Source organism: Perca fluviatilis, chromosome 3 (genome assembly GCF_010015445.1).
Source record: "Perca fluviatilis chromosome 3, GENO_Pfluv_1.0, whole genome shotgun sequence".
NCBI classification, from domain to species: domain Eukaryota; kingdom Metazoa; phylum Chordata; class Actinopteri; order Perciformes; family Percidae; genus Perca; species Perca fluviatilis.
In genome coordinates, this window is record NC_053114.1 from 27,295,001 (window position 1) to 27,317,411 (window position 22,411).

Below are 22,411 nucleotides of genomic sequence, written 5' to 3' on the forward strand. Positions count from 1 at the left end.
CCTACATATTTTTTGTGTGCAAAACTCACAATTAAGTAACTAAAGCTGTCAGATAAATGTAGTGGAGTAAAAAGTACATTTCTCTCTGAAATGTAGTGGAATAGAAGTAGAAAAACCAAACTCTGGCCAGGCCAATCACATCGTGTATAGAGTCTGTGGGCGGGGCTTATGTCTGCTGCTGCTGAGAACAGCGGTCTTCTGGAAGACTTGGAGTTAAGCTTTTCTTTGAGAAAAGAACAAAGAACTACACTGAAATCATTCTTAAAAAAGGAAGATGTGTTCGGAGTTTTGCCGACCAGATAGATAGAGCAAAAGTTTAATCTATCAACTAGCTTCGCTACCTTGTTAGTTGCTCTGCCTGGTTGTAGCGCTATCCTATTACGTGCTGAGGGAATTTGAAAGATAACTGTTTATCCCGCCCCTCGCATTGAGCCCTGTCAATGGTGAGTTCCCAGACCCAACATCTTGATGTGGGTCAGGCTTGTCAGGCTAGAGTAGATGTAGAAAGTGGCATGAAAAGAAAAGACTCAAGTACCTCAAATTTGTACTTAAGTACAGTACTTGAGTAAATGTGGCCTACTTACTTATGTAAATGTCCTTAGTTACATTCCACTATTATATAGGCCTATATAAATAATGATATCCATACTTAAATTCACATTTATACAGCTTCTCTATTCATACTCGTGCTCAGTAACGTCTTCTGCTTGCATGTTGTTTTTCATGTTGGGGGTCTTGGTGCGCATGCGTTTGCCCAACAGCTACTACTCACGATGCACATGCAGAGAAATCCCATAACGTGAGGGGCACATACGGAGGGGCACACGCAGCCAGCACAACGGAGGACTAGCTAGTTGTTTTGCAACTGTCCGTGTACTGTTTACACGCGCCTTTATTTATATCCATGCATCAAGTCGTGTTTGACAGCGACACGTAGTTTTGTTGCACACCGTCTTTAATTCACCAAGTGTTGGGACTTGAAGCGAGCGATGTCGGAGGAGGACTGGGTGGCAACAAAAACAACAGGGCGCGCTGCTGTCCCGTTAGCATCGCAACGATCTCCGGTCCACGTTGTTTAACCCGAGTACACCCGTCCACGCCTCCTGTTCAATCCAGTCGAGACTCGTCTCGAGGCCCACGGTGATGGCCGAGGAGGACCCCCAGCAGCAGCAGCCGGACCGCGGGGCTAGGAGCCTGCCCGGCCTGCTCACCGGGCTGCAGAGCGCTGAGGCCAGCGCTCTGCAGCTCAGGATCAAGAACTCCATCTGGTGAGGAGGTGTTCACGTGCTACTGTGCATACTTTGATGCTTGAAGGGAATAGAAGTTGATCAAATATCAAATTTAAACGGGAGTTTTTTCATTGTTCTTGTTCATAAAGTCAGTACCCAGAGGTGGAAGTAGTGTTCACACCCTTTAATTCAGTTAAAGTAGCAATACCACAATGTACTTCATTCCAAGAAGTAGTACTGCATGCAAAATGTTGTAGAAGTACATACATATAATCAGCAAGATGTACTAGCATAAAAAGTAAACAGTACTCAATTAGCAGACAATTAATTAATACAATTAATACTCACAAGCCCCCCTTGTGAGTATTATTACATATTATATGATTATACTGGATTACTGATGCAATAATATGTAAGTTGCATAGCCTACTGTTATTGTTGCTGAAGGTGGAGCCAGGTTTATTGTTAATTGTCTATTGTTAATCTACAACAATGCATCATATTTTATGAGCCGATCATATGTATTATATGTAAAATATGAATCTGCAAAGTAACTGTTAAATAAAAGTGTGAGTGCATTAAATGGAAGTACTCACAGTACAAGTACCACATACAGTACAGTACTACAGTAAATGTACTTAGTCACATTTCACTGCCGTCAGTGGGCAATGGGCATGTTAAGCTTTTGTTTAAGTGCGTCCAGGTGAGTTTTTGATTTCTGAAAGCTGAACTGCAGTTTTATGGAACTATGTCTGATTTATATTGTTGGACAGAGTTGTCCTTTAACTGTGACCAGTAGCTGCTTGTAGGTGTCTGTTCCAGGATTGTTTGGGCTGGTTGTGAAGGCTGACCGTCTAAACTCTAAAGATTGTCATGGGATCAATAAGTACCCATATGTTTTAGGGTCAGGTGTGGAATGTAACTACTCAGGTATAGTACAATGTTGAGGTACTGGTACTTAACTTCTTAGCTTCTTTACAGCTACTCAAACCACACCTCGCCAGAAAACCTTGTACTTTTTACTACAGTGACTACACTTATTTGACAGCTATAGTCACCAGTTAGTCTGCAGATAAATATTTTACATATAAAACATGATCAGCTTATAAAACATGATGATGTATCGATATACATTAAACTACCCAACATTGTATTTAGTAGTTGCAATGAGCTCAACCTCAACATAAAATGCTGCTTACACTTTAATGCACCAGTAATAATTATCTCTGACTTTTGCAGGACTTTTACTTGTAATCGAGTATTGCTATTTTTTCTTAAGTAAAGGCAACATGGCGGTAGATCACCCTTTCCTTCACCTCACACCCGCCTCCTCATCTCCTGCTTATTTACTGGTCAGTTGAAGGTGTTGTCGCAATAGTAGCCATCTACACTCACCTAAAGGATTATTAGGAACACCTGTTAAATTTCACGTTAATTAAATGATCTAGTCAACCAATCACATGGCAACTGCTTCAATGCATTTAGGGGTGTGGTCCAGGTCTAGACAATCTCCTGAACTCCAAACTGAATGTCAGAATGGGAAAGAAAAGTGATCTAATCCACTATGAGCATGGCATGGTTGTTGGTGACAGACGGGCTGGTCTGAGTATTTCCCAATCTGCTCAGTTTCTGGGATTTTCACACACAACCATTTCTAGGGTTTACAAAGAATGGTCTGAAAAAGGAAAAACATCCAGTATGCTGCAGTCCTGGGGGTGAAAATGCCTTGTTGATGCTAGAGGTCAGAGGAGAATGGGCCGTCTGATTCCAGCTAGAGCTGGGCAATATTGCGATATTGCCCTGCAATATCGCAGCAATATCGATATCGAGGTATTTGGTCAACAATATCGTGATATTAGATTTTTTCCATATCGCCCAGCTCTAATTCCAGCTGATAGAAGATTAGGGTTGGGTACCGAAACTCGGTGCCAATAGGGAACTGGTGCCGACGTAAACGGTAGTAACGAGACCGAATAAGAACGAAAGTTTCGGTGCCTCATTTCGGTGCTTGACTTTACACTAAACCTGACAGCATGTAACGTTAGCCTACCTTTAGCTAGCAGCTGGATTAAACACCGGTAAAATGCTGACAGCTAACGTTAAACAGTGTAAAGTGTGACTGTATTTCACTGTGGAGGACTTCAACAGCGGGATGTAACAGTCTGCAATGCAGCGCAGCAGCAGCTGCCGTTGTCGCAATTCTTAGATATACAATATGTTTATATGGTCGGAATTAAACAACACAGACGGTGCTTTCACTTGCAGCTGCCGTTGTCGGAATTAAACAACACAGACGGTGCGTTCACTTGCAGCTGCCGTTGTCGGAATTAAACAACACAGACGGTGCATTCACTTAAAACAGGTAGCCTCGTGGTGCATTCACAGTAATTGTAAAATACCCTTTTCCCATCTGGGGTTCAACAGCAATTTACTGGTGAAATTATTGTTTTTGTTATAGTTATTACATTATTATTAAATCTTTAATTTTGACCATGGCCTTAGCAATAAACAAGTTACTGACTGTTGTTTACTACCCTTATTTATTTTTCTTCTTCTTTTTTTTTTTTTAACTTTATTGAAAAGTACCGGTTCAGGCACCGTTTAGGCACCGGCACCGTTTTAAAAGTATCGATTTAGCACCGGAATCGAAAACAAACCAAACGATACCCAACCCTATAGAAGATCAGCTTTGACTCAAATAACCACTCGTTACAACCGAGGTATGCAGCAAAGCATTTGTGAAGCCACAACATGAACAACCTTGAGGCTGATGGGCTACACCAGCCGAAGACCCCACCGGGTACCACTCATCTCCACTAAAAATAGGAAAATGAGGCTACAATTTGCATGAGCACACCAAAATTGGACAGTTGAAGACTGGAAAAATGTTGCCTGGTCTGATGAGTCTCGATTTCTGTTGAGACATTCAGATGGTAGAGTCAGAATTTGGCGTAAACAGAATGAGAACATGGATCTGTCGTGCCTTGTTACCACTGGGCAGGCTGGTGGTGGTGGTGGTGTAATGGTGTTGGGGATCCCTTTCACCTTCAGAACTGCCTTAATTCTTTGTGTCATTGATTCAACAAGGTGCTGGAAGCATTCTTTAGAAATGTTGGCCCATATTGATAGGACTACATATAAACCAGCAGTTCCAGTATGTAGCTCCTGAGGCAGTGGGTGAATAGACTCAACATTAGTTTCACATTATGTAGCTGTACTTAACCCTTGCAACACAAGTATAATGGTATGTTTATCACCAAGATCTGTTTTTGAAAACTGCTCACACATGAACATGATATTATCCAAATTATTTTTCACACCAGTTTATTTAAAAGAGCTCACTGAACTTTGATATCCTTTCCTGGTTTTACGCTACAAATAACTATTTCCAAAAAATAAACCAGACAGAATCATTTGAAATAAGGAGAACTGACACCTATGGCTATTCGCATAACAAAATCACTGAATCAAAGCCTTGTGTAAAAGTGAAATGTATCAATACAAAATGAATGCATAGAGCTGCCAGTCTCTTTAGCAGCTCTTTATAATACAGCAGTAAATGGATCGGTCTGTCTGTCTGCTGTGAGATACCCTAAGAGAGAGAGAGAGAAGTGTCAGGGTAAAGCTATTTTATTTTGAAAACAATACCTACGTTTTTTAACAATTAATGGTGTTTGTTGTCTGTGGTTGCTGGTATTTAAGGTTGTGTTCTGTCTGAAAATACCCCTTTTTTTCTGAATGTGAATGAACTCACATACTATAATTTTAATGTCAAACAGCCATAAAATGTCAAAAGGCTGAACTACCACAAAACACGACGAGATGACACACAGAGGTGAAACGTCTGTAGGAAAACCTCAACAGAAACACGTCGCTATGCTGACATAAAGGGGATATTGAATATTTGTCCTGCTCCTTAAATATTTAACTTCAAGGGGTTTAGAGCATAAATATTGATGTTCACTTGAGCGTCTGTCTAAGTGGTTCCCAGTGCAGTGAGGCGTCTTACTCGGGGTCAGCAGGTTCATTTGACTATACCTTTACTCTGTCTTAATCTGCAGTGATAGTCTATACTAGTGAAGTGCTTCTGTTCCTGTTGGCTTTCAATCAAGCCACCCAATCCGCGACTGAATTACACCTGGATATTATACACCGTGTGATTTAAAGGATCCCTTGTTCTTCTTCTATCAGTTCAATGCCTCAAGTGTCATTCAGGGCATCTGCCAAATCTGCCTCACAAACAGCTTAATGACGGCCTTTCAGCACTGGGAAATGATCCTTGGCTCCCTAGTAACAGTGAATTAAAGTGAACTGTTCTTGTCAGGGCTTAGAGGATCTCCTGATTCTGACCTGCCCGGTGTCGTTGAGTAAAAGTCTTTAAATGTGCCCTACCTTCTGTCTCGCAGTCAACAACAGCCTGACCTGTCTGAAGATTAAGAATTAGACCTGGAGAAGTTATATTGATGCATCTGGTTTGACTCTGAGCAGTGTTTCATTGGTTTAAATCGTTATTATTATTACATGTCATTTAGCTGATGCTCTTATCCAAAGCAACTTACAATTGCTATACTGTATATGTCAGAGATCGCACGCCTCTGGAGCAACTCTGGGTTAAGGGTCTTGCTCAGGGACACATTGGTTGATGTATCGCAGTGGGAATTGAAACCAGATCTCCCACACCAAAGGTATGTGTCATATCCACTGCGCTATCACCACCCCATTCTTCTAATATTGTTTTTTGCATAAATAAGTGCTCTTGCATAGGGCTGTCTAGTTCGCGCTGTCAAAATAGTGGTTAGCTAATTGGATAATATCGGGAATAACAATGAAACATCTGCTTTTCTTAAAATGTGATTTAATAATAATAATGTTAATGTAATGTCTAAAAACACTAGTAAAGGGTGAAAGTAGGGCTGGATGATTAATCGAAAAATAATCGAAACCGAAATTCAGAGCCTATAACCGACGTAATTTTACCAAGTCGATTATTTCTGTCTTTTAATCCTGTTAATATTTCCGTGCCGCCCACTGTGTGTTAATGTACTTTCCCGTTAAAACATATTATGGCCGCCGCGTGTGTAGTCACGTGACTCCGCCTGTTTACATTAAAACTTAATTTACTTTTTTATTTTTATTTAATTGTAAAATCTACAGTTGTAGATTTAAGTTCAGTTGTTTGAAATATTTAATAAATAAGCATTAATTGCTATCTGTGTGTTGTTTCCTTATTTTAGAATCACAAAGATAGGATTATGCACTCTTTCATTAGAAAAAATAACCGTGAACATATTTACAGTAGCCTATAAGAAAATATATTTTTTTTTAAATAATCGTTCAATAATCGTAATCAAGGTAACTTCTTCGCTTAATCGTGATTATGATTTTAGCCAAAATCGTCCAGCCCTAGGTGAAAGTCCATATCTTTATCAAATTCTTCCTTCAAGGTTTATTTAAAATGTGATAAAAACAGACGTATAGTTAGTTTTTGTCAGTGACTGCAAGTGAATAACTGTGTTCTTCTGTCAGAGACAATGTTACAACAGTGGCTCTCTCTCTCTCCCTCTCTCTCTCTCTCTGTCTCTCTTTTTATACATGACAACATGTGTTCCTGGTGGTGGGATATATGACCTGAGAGATGCTGAAGGGAGGGTTGTCAAATACCAAACATTCCTCTGCTTTATAAATAAATACACTTTAGACACAAGCGCTCATGTTACACCAGCTTCATACTAATTTATACTTTGTCTCTGTTTTGCAGCAAATCTGTTCAATCAAAAGTGGAAAACATTCTGGTGAGTATCCTTACTTGACGTGTTTTAACTTACAAATAACAATTTTAATGAAACCTTTTTTGTTATTAATCAATTGCAAGATTTTTAATATTTCTTGAGAGTGATGCTAAAAGAAAGGCCATGGGGTTGTTAAATGAAAAACTACACGTGTGATGTTTTAACCTCCTTTTGGAGCAAATTTATTATTTTGACCTGAAGGTGGCGCTAGTGCCAAAAACAGAAAAGGTCAAGCTTTGAAAGAATGACTGAGCTCTAGCGATTATCATCATTATAAATGAATCTGCCGATTATTTTCTTGATTAATCACTTGACACTTGACTCATCACAACTCCGCAGAGCCCAAAGTGATGTCCTTTAATTGCTTGTTTTACCCGTTGTACTGTATAAAACCCATTATATCATATCATTATAATATTTGAGAAAAACAAGCAGCAAATTGAGAAGCTGGAACCAGCAAATATTTGACCTTTTTCTTAAAAAAGGACTGAAACGATTCATCGATAACCAAAATATTTGGAGATTCTTTTTCTTTTGATTGATTTAATAATGAATCAACTAATTATTACAGCTCTACTGGGCTCAGTCAATTGCATGGCAATCAGCCTGTTGACATTTCTTCTTGTGTACACGTTAAAGGACACCTCCTTTGGGCACCATGAGTCAATCGTTGTTGAAAATCCAATTCAAGCAGCCCCGCTGTTTGTGGGGCAAAAACAAATATTTTATGCTGGGCTTTAGATATTTACAGTGTATTTAATTATCATGAATTATGGTTTGATATCGTGTCTACGGTTGTGTTGACTCTAATTTGGTGGTTTTGTGTGATGCTCTGTTGTAGATTTCATATGCTGCTATATAGAGAAGGAGGCTAGTACCACCAAGAGCCAGCTTATGTCGTACTTTACTGTACGCTGAATTGGTATCTAGTATTGTACGTGCCAGCACAGTTGCTATTTAAGAACAATAGTAATTTCTTTTTTCAAAATAACATGTCTCCTCGCCGAGAGTGTGGAGGATTCTAAATGCAACTAAAGAATAAAAATCATATTTTTATAAAATTTTTTTTTAGAACTAGAATATCTCAGTTATGTTCCAGCTTGAAACACTCTATTCAAAAAATTCATTATTGAGCCAAGGCTAGTAGAAGCCGGCCGAGTCTTTGGTTGTCATGTAATACTACATATATAATGTGTGATGTCATGTAGTTGTTAATATAGAGTGGTTAATCTACCCTCATCCCTGTCATGCCTTTCAAAAAAATAAAGATAAAAATCTCTTTTAACCCTGTGTAACTTTGTCTTGTCATCCTCCACCCTTCCTCCTGATCCCTCCTTGCTCTTGCCTTAGATGACAAACCCACAGTTTGTGTCAGTTTCTTGTCTCAGGAATTACTACTTCATAGTGCACACAATAAGTGTGAACTGTGCTAATTAACTATCTACTCCTAAAAATGTACACTGCAGTGCATATGCATTCGCCTGCAGGTAACATCTTTGTTTCAAGCTAAAGTGAGTTAAAGGTGGGATAGGAGTTCACTGTGCAGAGCTGATGACACAGTCACATATAGACATTTACTGCCAATTCAAGTCAACGCAGCAGGAAGTAGTCACACTAAAAAAGGCAAGAGAATAAGATTTTAGCAGGAGTACAAATTGCCACTGTTATTGGCTAGTTTAAAAATGTCTGTGATTTATTTTGAGGATTATGTGTATATACATGTATTCCTTGGGAGAGCTGTGGTTCCCTAACCAAGAAGTTAATCAGAAAAGGTGGAGGAGCCAATTAAAAGGGTGAATGAGTGTGTTGGCAGTGTATGGATGTGTGTCTAGTAGCAAGCTGTCTGGGGTGAAGGGTTAACAGCAGAGGATTCAAGTTCACCTTACAAGCTCCCCTGCTCTGCAGAAGCCCGTCTGTGTCTCTGTGTCTGTCTGCAGCCATTTAGACTGTACGTGCACATGCGTGTGTGTCTCAACTGTACAGCTGTATGAACGCAGCATTTTAATGCTTTGCATATCTACACTGCTAGGTTTAAAGTCAAGAGTACAACTTTGTTTGTGCTCCTTACTCTTTCACTGTGGGGAAGATATGTTTATGATATGCAGTGTTTGGCTTACATCAGACATGGTATTTAGTCTGATGGACAAAAAGCTAAATTTTGGTCTCATCGGATGCTTCTAGCTGACTTCAGAATCTCCCACATGCCTTCTGGAAAACTATAGCTGAGATGTCATCTAAGCTTTTTATTTAAGTGGCTTTTTGCCTCTCTCCTGGCATCTGGGGAAGCACCCATTCGAAAGTTGTATGCACCATCTCTCCAATCAAGAAAAGTGTGGGGAGGGGGTGAATACGTTTTAGTATAGTTACTAAATTCCATCAGTTCACTCACTCAATTCACTTCACTACAGGGTTGGAGTATTGCTTGGTGTATAACACTGTTGTCTGCTACCAATTAAACTATCAGAATTTGAACTGTGCCTTCTTCACGCTATCATGTTTCTTTTTCCCTTTGAAGAACATAATTAGAAGCGTGAAGATTGTTTGTAGCTGCGGGCCATGCCGAGGACGTTTAGTTAGCACACATCTTAGATTCCGAGGCTAACGGGACACCCCATATGCTTTCTTAAAGCTAATAATTAACCTTTTTGGAGGGAAGGCAGAGCTGCATCCATGACCCCAACAAAAGATGAAAATGGTTCTTCTGCTTTCCTGATTTACAAATCTAGATGTTTCCCCTTTATTCCATCAAGTTTATTTTAGCTACAGTCGAGTATATATTATAACCGAGTTGGACTTTGATTACATTTTTAATATTCATCCAGTGAAGCACATTGTTAAATTTTAGTTGATTGTGTTGGACAAGCCTTTGTATGTTTGTTACTACAAAGGTCGACCAAATGTATAAACTATCTGCTCTGCAGGTGTAACAGGACTACCTCTTCTTTAAAGTGCTCATATTATGCTTTTTGGCTTTTTCCCTTTCCTTTATTGTGTTATATATCTTTTTTGTGCATGTAATCAGTTTACAAAGTGAAAAAGGCCAAAGTCCAGCCCAAAGGGACTTCCCATCTCCAACAGAAAACACTGTTCACAAACTGCTCCGAACAGCTCTGTTGTAGTCCAGCCTTTACTTCCGTGACAGTCGAACGTGCGTCACTTTGTAACACACGTTATAATGCTCGCCTAGCTGCTAGCATGGCACGCCCTCATACTCTGCTTCTGACTGGCTTGTAGTGCTTACCTAACTACTACGCATGTGTGACTCCCAACAAAGATGGAATAGAAGTGAGATGCCTCACTTGGTAGCTAAAACAGAGAGCTCAACACACAGGGTGAAGAGAGGAGCTGCAACAATGTGCAGTACAACAAAAATATGGTGCTTTTTGAAAATTAAACCATATTCTGATTTAACCTCTAAATACAATTATGAACCTGAAAATGAGCATAATATGAGCACTTTAAAATCCATGGCAGGAATCTATGTTATGCTGATGAATAGGAAGGTCAAATATTAAAACTAAATCATTTTTTGGCCCCCTTTTTATTTTACAGCAAGATGTGGAGAAGTTCTCAGACATTGAAAAACTCTACCTCTACCTAAAGTTGCCTGCTGGTCCGAGCAGTAGCATTGATAAAAGGTAAGAATACACCTGCTTTAAGTATTTATATTATTGGTAGTGGCATACATTTCTGTTTATTATTGTCTTAAAAAAGTGTATCATGAATGATATAGGAAAAAAGTTAAATAATAATAGTGGACACACACACACACACACACACACACACACGCACACACACACCAACAGACTAGATTAGCTTTGGTGAGGATGATTTCTCAGGACTTGAGTGAGCAGAGTATTGTTCTTTTGTTTTGTCATTTGTCAATCAATCAATGATCCACATCTTTTCTCAGTGACCAGAGCGCCCTGTCATCAAGCCGCACACAGCAGATGCATGCATTCAACTGGATCCGCCATCATTTAGAGGAATACCCAGAGACGTCTCTTCCCAAACAGGAGGTCTATGATGAATACAAGTAGGTACAAACAGACAGAGTCGAGTCGAAAGCAGAAACTTTATTTATACTGTCATATAATTTCTATTCAACACATAAAAATATATAACTCAGAGAATAAATCTGATTATTTTACTTGCATATATAGATGTCACTTTGTATTTGAATGTGTATCATTGGTGATCACCTTTTAAATACACAACAGATACTAATGTTCGAGATTCTTTCTCCTCTAAATTACTGCCGGCTAAAGCGTCAGTATAAATAGACGCAGCAGGCATGGGAATCACAGAGAGCAGCATGTGGTGGTAATATTAGAATGGAAAGTCTGAGACAGCCATTGAAATGCTCTGACAGTGTTATGTAACTGTCTTTTTAACTCTACTAGATCAAAAATACAGTGCCCTCCAGAAATATTGGCGCCTTTAGGATAGACCGGTGAAAAGGCTTTAAAAAGACGTTACGTGCTTCACTACAAAACATTAAAAACATTTTGTTTTGTACAAAGAAACAGTCCCATTTTTTTTTACTTTCTTGCAACGTATACTGAAGTCAGCTTCAGGGTTAAAATGGCATGAAAGAGACATTTGAAGATTACCCCCCTTTATGTTAGATGGGAGTGGAGATGATGCAGAATGCCCCACAATACAAGAATGTCAGATATGAATGTCACTTAGAGTTTAGTTACGACTCTACTGATGCAAAATTCTACACACTTAACTTTACATTTTATACCATTATCTTGAACACAACATTGACATTATCAAGTTAATATAGCGCATGTGTTAGCAAACAGTTTCCTATTTAATCATCCAGCAGTTGTGTTTCTGGTGACCTGATTAATGTAATTATTCACTCTCCTCTTAGTTCTGTTTTTGGTCTCCACCATCTCCTGAGAAAAATATCTGGCTCTTTAGCTGCTAAATGTTGCACTATGTTTACCAGCTAGTCTCTAACTTTGTCTGCCCTTTGGTGCTGAGCAGGTAGTGTGCTGAGGGAAACTGCAGAGTTAGATGATAATTATTTGTCAGTTCATCACTAGCATTGATGATTAACATATCATTATCATATATAAGTCTTTTTTTTTTCTTATAAAATCATTTATTAGAGCAGCTTTACTTGTGACAACCATAATTATCACACCATGACGGAAGCATTAAGTTTTAGAATGGGGAAAAAAACAAAACAAAACTTTTTAACTTTAGAGACTTTTATCACGTCACATTAACAGGGATGCAAACATTAAGGATTCTAAGAAAATAATCTGCTATGTTGACATGATTTTGATTCATGATTATTCTTAATGACATTTATTCTGTCCATTATGTCATTTCAGGAGCTTCTGTGACAATCTGAACTACCACCCACTGAGTGCTGCGGACTTTGGAAAAATGATGAAAAATGTCTTCCCGAACATGAAGGCTCGTCGACTTGGCATGAGAGGAAAATCAAAATATCCTTCACTGGAATGGATTGTAACAGTCTGGCCTCTGTCTCTTGTCACAGACCATCTGCTGTAGCAGTTCATAGGCTCTCTAAATATAGATGTGAAATGAAATAAAGTCCCCCTCTGCCTCGGAAGCAGAAGCATAATACAGAGCCTCTCGGGAGAGGTACTGTGATCTTGACCTTTATGACGCAATTGTTTTTTCTATTTTGCTGATGACTTCAAAGTGCACAACTTGATTAATTGATTAATGGTTCTTCAGTTTAATTAAATTATCTTTGTTTTAAGGTGAGATCATAGGTTTTACATGTTATGGGTTATGATGTGGAAAACAACTTTGCCTGTTAAAGGGAGTTTGCTTTGAACTTATATTAGCAAACTGCTAATGTCCAAGGAATAAAGGATTTGTTTTCATTTATACATATTGCCACCATAAGCACTAATTAAAACAATCTGTAAAATATTGGTTCAATATCAGCATATTAAACACATTTTTAAATTAAAGTAGTTTTACTAAGGCAAACACTTGAATATTTATATGTTCAGTTTTTATTATTCTTATTTTCATTTTTTCGTTTTTCTATCTAACAGGCCCAAGATAAAAAAGTTAATTTCTAAAATCTTAATTATATATTGATCTGACAAATGAAAAATACAGTTTTTCTAATATCAATTTCTTTCATGGAAAATTTAACTGATAAGCGTTACATGGACCACACATATTTTGCTGTATATTGACAGCATATGTTCATTTTCTGGAATCACATGTTTTTGATCTTAACACCAGCTTACATATTGCTATAGTGGACTAAGGAAGAGGCTCTTTGTTCACATGCCATCTTTACCCACTCTGGATCTCCATAAAACAGGGGATGAGGTAAGCAAATTGACATCTTCCTTATCGCTTTACCCCCATTTTGTCACCGTCCTATCATGCAGTGTATATATATATATATATATATATATACATATACACATATACATATACACATATATAACCACATATCTTTGTGTGTAGCTCCAGTGTGATGTCCTCGAGTCACCGGGCCAGCTTAGCAGCATAAAGGAGGATGTGCGATTTGCCGCCTGTGATCTGGTGTGTGAGTGGGCCAAAAAGGTGCTGAAACGCCAGTTTGATGCCGTGGAAGAATTGGCTCGCTTCCTAATCGACAGCCATTACATCAGCAACAAGTCTCTGGCAGCTCTCACCATTATGACCGGCACAGCAACAGGTCAGACACAGTCAAAGTCAGGGTCATGCCGCCTGTGTAAAAACAGGTCAACAGTGGCATCTGGTGGCAGCTGCCTGTTACTGCTCTTTTATTCCAGTCTGATTGATTTTGGCTGGACTAGACTGGCTTAGTAATGAAGTTCCACCATTGGAGGAATGAGTGTGATGATGTCAGTGTTGGTGTTTCTCTTTTGGCTGTGGCCCTTTTTCAAAATGTATAAGCACGACAGAGACTTTTACCTCCGCTATCGGCCACCTGTGTGTGTGTGTGCGTGTGTGTGCGTGCGTGCATGCCTGTGCCTGCCTGGTCCTCTTTGTCGCGCTCTCTTCAGACATGAATGATTGTGAGGAACAAAACAATCAAACAGCAGTGACACAACGCTATTTCTAAATAAATAAAGTAGATGGTTGGCCGGGTTGGCTCAGTTGGTAGAGCAGGCGCACATATACAGAGAGGTTTATGCCTCGATGCGGAGGTCCAGGGTTCAAGTCCAACCTGTGACGATTTCCTGCATGCCTTCCCCCTCTCTCTCACCTAGCTGTCCTGTCCATTAAAGGCGGAAATGCCCCAAAAAAACTATCTTAAAAAAAGAAGTGGATGGGCATGTTTTGAAATTTCTTCATGTAGAAATCGGGTGAATTGAAACTCCAGAGAACAGCAGGAAGAGGGACAGGAAAATCAAAAGGGTTGACAAGAAGGGGATGCATATTTGATCATTTATTTTACTAATAACGATAGCATGATGCAAATCTAATCTCACCTGTTTCCTTTCTTTAGAGGTTAAGCCTCCACAGATGGTCTCAGCGTTTGTCCCAACTGCTGAGGCTCACTCCTTCCAGCCTCATGTGACGACACTGTCCTCACCTTCTGTGGATGCAAAGCAGCAGCTCCAGAGGAAGATCCAGAGGAAACAACAAGAACAGAAGCTGCACTCTCCTTTACCTGGAGAGGGACAAACCAACAGGGCAGATGACAGTGTGCCTTGTGCTAGCCCCACCCCTCCGTCACCTCAGCCAACCATAGGCATCATGGTCGCTGCTGTCCAGAGCCCCATCACGGTGAGAAAGCAGCACTCTCAATGTAGATTAAACTGGTGTGTGTGATTTTTGTCCCATCTATTGTATTCACCCCAGCTTAGAGAAAATACATATCTACATTCACTTAAAATGTGCTTAAACTAATTAGTAAAGATGAGTGCAGTCTGACTGATTATTTTTCATTATTCATCATTATTTTCAAAAGCACACCTTTAAAATTACACCTACTTTTCTGTCTAATAACACGGACTACTGTTAAACAGTTGGTCAATCATATTAGTTACATCAATGTGAGTAATTTTGTTTAATTATGAGTGTAATGCTGCCATTTTTAGGAAAAAACTAAAAATGGTTAGTCAGTTATTTGACTGCGGTCATAAACAACTTACACTTTCTGATTGACCTTTCCTCTCTGTAGGTACAGAGAAGCAGGCAGCTGATGTCCCCCAGTCCAATGGGAACAGTAGAGAGCAAAATGCTGCCTATTAACTTCCAAATGGTGACCCAGCCACTACAGGCAGTGAAACAGAGCCCCAAAACCCCGCAAAATATTCTAGCCAGTCCAGTGGGAGAACGCACTGCTCGGCAGCGCTATGCGCAAATCCTGCCCAAACCTGCGGTCACGACTGCTATCGCCTTGCGCTCGCCCTCCACCATGATCATTGGCAACAGCCCTGTTAAGACCGTGATGACTACATGCCATGTCAGCCCAGTCAGTTTGGTCAAGATGACAGCCATATCTCTTGCACCCAACAGCAGCAATACCACCACTTCTTTCACAAAAGCCCCTCTTCGGCCGGCTTCTGCAGGCATTAGTAGTTCTGCAGTTGCAGAAAACTTCAGTTCCAATCAAAGCATTAGGAGTACCTCTGCAGTCCCCATTCTGACCCCGGTGGCAAGGCCTGGGCAGACTACTAACAATCATACCATCGATGTTGAAATGGAAGTTGAAGCTATACATAAAAACAGCCAAATGCAAAATCCTGGCACTCAAGAACCAATGGCAAATAGGACTGGAGGGGCTTTACAGAGGGCTGCCAGTGTGCCCATACCTCAGTCTAAAGGCTTCCTGGGTCTAGAGGAGACATCCAGGACTAATTGCAACGGAAAGTCCTCTTCAACCCCTAACACTGTGGCAGCTGTCCAAAACCGCAATAACGGCGCTAATAATACAAGCACTATGCACTTAACTCCCTGCACTCAGAATACCAGCGCTGTTTCTTTACTGAACACCAGCAGACCACCTTCTTTTGTGGAAAGCAGCAGTGTAACCGCAGCAAAGGAAGGTTTCTTGTCCACTAAGAGCCTCAGGAAACGTTCAGGCCTCAGTCCAGACCTTTCTCCAATCAAAAGGGTTTTTATGCCCCAGCAGCCAGAGCTAGAGGGCGCTGCTGGTCTTGGAAATGGGATTAGAAACATGGTTGGGAACATCCTCAGGCCAGGAGCTCCAACTAGACCTGAAAGTGCACCAGCTACCAGGGAGGTAGAGATGAAAATGAAATATCTTCCAGTCCACGCACACAGGACTTCTTCTTTCAGAGCCAGTGATTTCTTCTCTGTTGCCAAAACACAGAGCTCAATGCAGAGGAAAGACCCTTCCACTGTTATGGAAACTAGCTCCTCACTTACTCAAGCATTAATACAACAACGGCAGGGACACACAATGGCTAACGTGCATGCCATACCTAATAACCCCGGCCTCCAAACACATTCAGGTGTGAGTGATGTTAGGAGTTCAGCCACAGGGAGCCTGGACCCTCAACAACATACCTACACTCAGTCCAACCCTGTTACTGAACACTTTATGAATCAAGCTTCATCATTGAGCCAGCTCCCTATGCAAACTGATATGGATTACTTTCCCTTTGATGATGATGTGACTCAGGACAGCATTGTGGAGGAGCTGGTGCAGATGGAGGAGCAGATGAAATTTAACAACATGCAAGAGTTTGGAGACTGTGTCACACTGCAAAGCCAACAGGCTACGATGCCGGACAACATAATGTCCACCAATCAGACCATGACTGCTTTCTATCATGCTGCAAACAGCCACAGCAACCCGATGCATACTCCTACACTGACACCCACACCCACGTCGGAAATGATGGGAGGAGCCCAAGGCCTCGCCGGAGAGAGCCCCTTCTCCCACATCGCCTCCACCACCCCAGTGGACAGCTCACTGGGAAGCAGTCGTCACACCCCAGTTGGTACTCCGCACTCCAACTGCAGCAGCACTGTGCCTCCCAGTCCAGTGGAGTGTAGAAACCAGTTTGCATTTACACCCATCAACTCCAGCATCACTGGTTTCCATGACGGCAGCACCGTTTCCAGCAGCCCGGTTAAGCCCATGCAGAGACCGATGGCCACCCACCCAGACAAGACCAGGCTGGAGTGGATGAATAACAGTTACAACAGCAGCAGCGGGAGCCTAAACAAGTCAAACAGTGGAATTGGAATCCTCCCAAGCTATCAAGGCCTGATAGGTGATCATTTTCAAAAGCCTCACGCCTTTGCCGTCCCTCATACACGGCACCATGACAGCCATTTTGGCCGCTTGACTCCCATCTCGCCCGTGCAGCAGCAGGTAGCCAGCATGACTAACATGGCCAAGCAGGAGGGCTTTGCTGTGCCTGCCCCTCTGGATAACAAAGCCACCAACACACCTGCTACAACCTTTCGATGTCGCAGTGTAAGCCCCGCCGTGCATCAGAGGAACTTGAGTGGAAACGCAGGGAACCTTCCCCCTATCCCTCGTTCAGTAGTGTCTCCCTTTAACTCTCCTGTCATGCCTGAGATGTTAAACATCTTTGTGAACAGCCAGACAAATCTTGGGGTGAGCAGCATGGCTCAGAGGAGCCATTCTGTGCCGCTCAACATCATGATGCAAACTGAGGTCCGGCCCACGTCGGGCCAGCAATGCAACAGCAAAAACATCACCAATGTCCTTTTGAGCAAGCTGGATGGGGACCATGACGACACTATTCGGGGTCTGGGCATTAATAATTTACCCTCCAGCTATACTGCACGCATGAACCTCACCCAGATCCTCGAGTCTGACCCAAACCTCTCCTGCAGCGACAACCACCTCAGCCTGATGACCTCGGACTCCACCAGCACATCCAAGTTGCAGAGGCCAAATTACCTCATCGAAAATACTATCAATGAACAAATGATTCTCGCAGCAGGTGACAGCCGAGTACAGTCGGCTTCTAGAGAGCAGCATCAACAACAGGCACAGGCTATGTTGCTAGCTTTGAGCTCAGAGCAGCATCAAGAAGAACTACAGCAGCAGTTGGATTTCAGCACCACTGTGAAAGACCTCCTGACAGACAACAGCCTTACTGCTGGCAGTCAGCTCATGGACCAGGTGTCAGAGCTCACTACAGGTGCAGCAGATTTCCCCTGTGAAATCCGAATGGCATCGGAGCTCTCCAGTAGCATCAATGACCTTAACGCATTGGACACAGACCTTCTGTTTGACCCCAACCAGCAGCAAGGGCAATATCAAAATGCTGCTGCGGATGAGTTGGTGAATGATGCGCTGTTTCAGCAAATGACCAGCGAGACGGCGCATTCAAGTGGACTTGACTGGCTCGAAAGCAAAGATCATCCACCTGTTGGGTTGATGGGGTGAGGATACAGTTTTTGTATAGTCATGTTGAACATGTTCACATGTGGTTGCCGTTTGTTTTATTTATTTTCAGGCATTTACACTTTATAATGCAACACTGGACACATTGAGGTTTGTCCAGTTTAAGTGCCAGGCTGAAATGCAATGATGCTGCAACCCTCTGATTAAAATGCTGGTCATTTCCCTTTAATCAGAGGAAATCGCCTCATGTTGTTTGATCAAAAGCATTTCCAACAAGTAAACAAAGGTTACTGAACTTTTTTTATGATCAATATTTTACTGAAAAGTCAGTGAATAAATCATAACAGAGCCATGGATTTCTTAGTGTAAAGAAATGAAACATTAGTAATACGCCTTTTACAAAATTATTTCTTTAATCATTGTGTCTAAATCTTTTAACTACAGGCATTATCTAACTAAAGCATAAGGGAAGAAATGACTAAATATATTTACTGCTGAACTAATAATATGTCATAATTGAAACACTTGTGTGCGATGTAGATTCACTGAGAAAAAAAATGGAATTATTACAAGTTATCTTTAGGAGCTTTATGTGTCACTGGTTTTAAGTGCATTTTCCTTAGCTGAAAAAGATATTTACAACAAGACATGTTTAAAAGTGTACACTCAGTGTATAGAAATATAATGTTGTGATAGAAACATCTAACCAATTTCATCCATATAAAATCTATGTAATATATTCTTACGATTTGCTAGAGTTGGCATGGAGCATATAACAGGATGTGGATGAATTTAAAATAATAAACGCAGTAGTGTTACTTCCGTTGTGATGGTTCACTCTGATGGAATACATGAAGAGTATCTGTTAATACTTAAATACTGAATCGTAAAAGAAAGTGATAAATGTCTAAACTGTCCATTTATGTGGTTTTCAGATCCACATTTTCAAGCTTTTGAGATGTTCTTCTTTTATAGAAGGCCTTCCTGACAATCATCACAGACTTTGTGCCTCTCAGAATGAGCCAATCGATTTAAAGAGTCAAGTCAACCTTTCATCTCTTAATCATCCCCAGAATCAAACAACTGTTTCAATATAACTCAGACAGCTTGAAGATGATGATATCAATAATATAAGTAGGCCTCTTTTGCACTTAGTTTTTTTTTTCAAGCCACATTTTGCAAAAGTTTGAAAAAAAGTCTTGTGTAGTCATAACTTAAAGTTGTAGAAGCACTAATGAAGCCCTTTAATTTACATGCACAATATGTCTTTATTAATTGGTAATCCATAGATATATTAGAAAAACAAGCAGTGAAAGATGAGGGCTTAACTCTTAACCACTGTTAGATAAAAAGGGAAATCATTTATAAAAGAAACCATTTACCTAAGAATCAAACTAAACCCCGTGAATGTGGGTTTCTGCACTTTTAAAGTATGATTCTAATATAGAATTATGGAACATTATGATAGCCATTTTCCTTAGCACTCAGAAAATGCATTATTTGTATTGTGTGGAAATTATATTGAGTGAACATAATATGGACTAGTTAGATGAAATTGAGCAGAAATGAACACTATTTCAAAAGAACTTGAACAAGTTTGTTTTCACACGGCACTGACAATCTGTAGAACTGGTGTTTCTTTACGTAAATGCACTGCGTTTGGTTTGGATGATGAAGGAACAGGTTTCACTGCATGGCCCAAGGATTTCAATCAACAGGTCTAACAGCTAATCACTGATCAAATGTGAAAGTTTGGTTTTACACTGATGATTACCTGTGTGTAAAGAAGTCAAACTGAAACTCACAGGTGCTCCCTGAGGTTTTTGGTTTGTGAGCCTTATGTCCATACCAAAGACTAACTTTTAACTATAACCTGCACTAAGATTTCAGGTGACATACTTAGTTATGTTTAATAACAGCCATAACAAATATATTCTGTTAAACAGTTCTTTATCAGGACAATGTTAAGGATTTCTTTGTTTTCATTGTTGATGCTTTTGTAAACCCAACAGGTAAAAAAACAATTTTATGGAGGCAAAAAAAAAACTGTAATGATCCTATTTCTCTGCCATCGTTCTGTTTTTTGTTTTTACTATTTATTTAAAGTGTGTTGTTTGTACAGAAGATGTAACCTTGCAAACCATTCAATCTTGTGAATTCAGAATAATCTGACCTGCACTGTTATGATATTTCGTAGCATATGTTTCATAGCATATTACCACGTGTCATATACATTACTAGATGAATAATGAGAACATGTAACACAACTCAGATTTAAAACTCTTTCAGACCTGGATTTTGGCAGAAAACTATCCCAGAAAATATTTGCACACACTTTAAAATGTGGAAATGAAACTATCCATAATGATATGGTTTAATATTAATGTCATGATATATTGCAAACACAGCACATTGAATCTCTTTCACTGATTTGATTTGACAGCTGTTTTATACATTTTAGAAAACTTTAATTTCTGGAAAAGCAGATTATATCATTGTAATATATAATCTCTCTTTTGAGTATAATTTAATATTGAACAATTTAGACAAATGTTTATTTATGTTGTATTTTCTCTTTACTGTGTCTGTGAAAAAAAACAAAGCATTTATTTGGTTCGCACTGATGTTTGTGTTTAAAGAAGACTTTACCCTTCCTCTTGTTAAAAGTGGTTCAGAGCTGTAGAACTGCCCTCTACTGTTACGTTGCTGGGGTCAGTGTACAGGGGATTCTTATTTTTTTTTTTTGCATTTTAGCAAGTGCTTTTATAAGGGGAAGTGCTTGTTGATACTGGTTTTTCAAGACTTTTTAAAACTAATAAACGTTTTTAAGTACATTGGTATCTGGGAGTGTTTCTTTAATATCTGCATAAAAGCAATAGCCAAGGCTTGGCAAGAGACTCTGGAGCTGCCTGCATAGGGAACACATGCTTCTTCACTTTTGAAATGTCACACAGAAAATGCCACTTTAGCAGTGGAGGAAGAAGTACAGATCCTGTACTTCTAAGTAAAAGTAGCAGTATCACAGTGTAGAAATACTCAGTTACAAGTAAAATACCTGAATTCAGAAAAGTAAAAGTACTCATCAATTATGCAGAAAGGCCCATTTTCAGAATGTTTATTATATTATTGATTATAATTATTGATGCATTAATGTGTACATTACTTTAATGTTGCAGCTTATTTTTTCACTAGTCTATATACTGCCGTAGCTTGTGCATTCTTTATCCATCATAATACATCATTAATTATTTGTTGATTGTATTTTGTATTCATCTGAATCTGCAAAGTAACTAAAGGTATTAAATAAACGTAGTGGTGTAAAAATTACATCATTTCATAAGTAAAATGTAGTGGAATAGAAGTATAAAGTAGCAGAAAATGGAAATACCTCAACATTTTACTTAAATACAGTACTTGAGTAAATGTAGTTAGTTGTAAAAGTAATTTGTATTTGTTGGCATTAGACTGCAACATAGATGAGGGGAACATCTTATTGGGACGAAAAGGAGGACAAATGTGATGACCTTTGTATGCGACATTTATTTCTGATAATGGTTGCCGGTGTACAAAATCTCTCCCCTGTTCACTCATTGACTATTCCTACATAATAAGCACTATAGTAAACAATATAGAGTAAATTATTAACTATTAAACACTAAACTGAGATTTTAGCAGAAATAAGCATGCTATATACTGTGTGTACATACCGCATACTATGAATGCTGCATTCTTTGTTCCATTGTAGGATCTTTTATGGCATTATATTGTGCATCATTTTCCCATTGAGAATTTAGGCACTCAAATGAAGTTGGGGAAAATAAAAATAATGCAATGGGTAGCAAGCACAGAGTAATTTAAACATGACTTTAATATACTCACGTCTGTTGAGTTGTCATGAGTGTGATATCTAATTTTCCTTTTAACAATCAATAACATTGACCCCATTCAATCACTAACTACTTACAGTATACTTAACTCCGTTACTCAAAGACACTTCAGATGCAGGTACTGAGGTAAGGGTGACTGTCATTCATTTCATAGCTCATTTGTTTACTTCTGGTTCAGGGAAT

General features: G+C 39.7%; 1 protein-coding gene across 1 annotated transcript; it reads left to right on the plus strand.

Moving 5' to 3' along the window:
- The first annotated feature begins 756 nt into the window (after nt 1–756).
- On the plus strand, nt 757–21,181 carry LOC120556198 (DNA-binding protein RFX7-like). The gene is made up of 9 exons (XM_039795638.1): nt 757–1,268; nt 6,988–7,021; nt 10,571–10,656; nt 10,932–11,054; nt 12,370–12,486; nt 13,273–13,357; nt 13,499–13,712; nt 14,490–14,770; nt 15,168–21,181. The coding sequence occupies exons 1-9, from the start codon at nt 1,144–1,146 to the stop codon at nt 18,381–18,383; spliced, it is 4,281 nt and encodes a 1,426-aa protein (XP_039651572.1). The 5' UTR covers nt 757–1,143; the 3' UTR covers nt 18,384–21,181.
- Nucleotides 21,182–22,411: the final 1,230 nt, after the last annotated feature.

What these genes read in the sequence shown, in the direction of transcription:
- LOC120556198 (XM_039795638.1), top strand. Translation starts at nt 1,144, where the DNA reads ATGGCCGAGGAGGACCCCCAGCAGCAGCAGCCGGACCGCGGGGCTAGG. An exon ending in AGCAGTAGCATTGATAAAAG is followed by an intron (nt 10,657 to 10,931) that starts GTAAGAATACAC and finishes ATCTTTTCTCAG; the next exon opens with TGACCAGAGCGCCCTGTCAT. An exon ending in GGCATGAGAGGAAAATCAAA is followed by an intron (nt 12,487 to 13,272) that starts ATATCCTTCACT and finishes ACACCAGCTTAC; the next exon opens with ATATTGCTATAGTGGACTAA.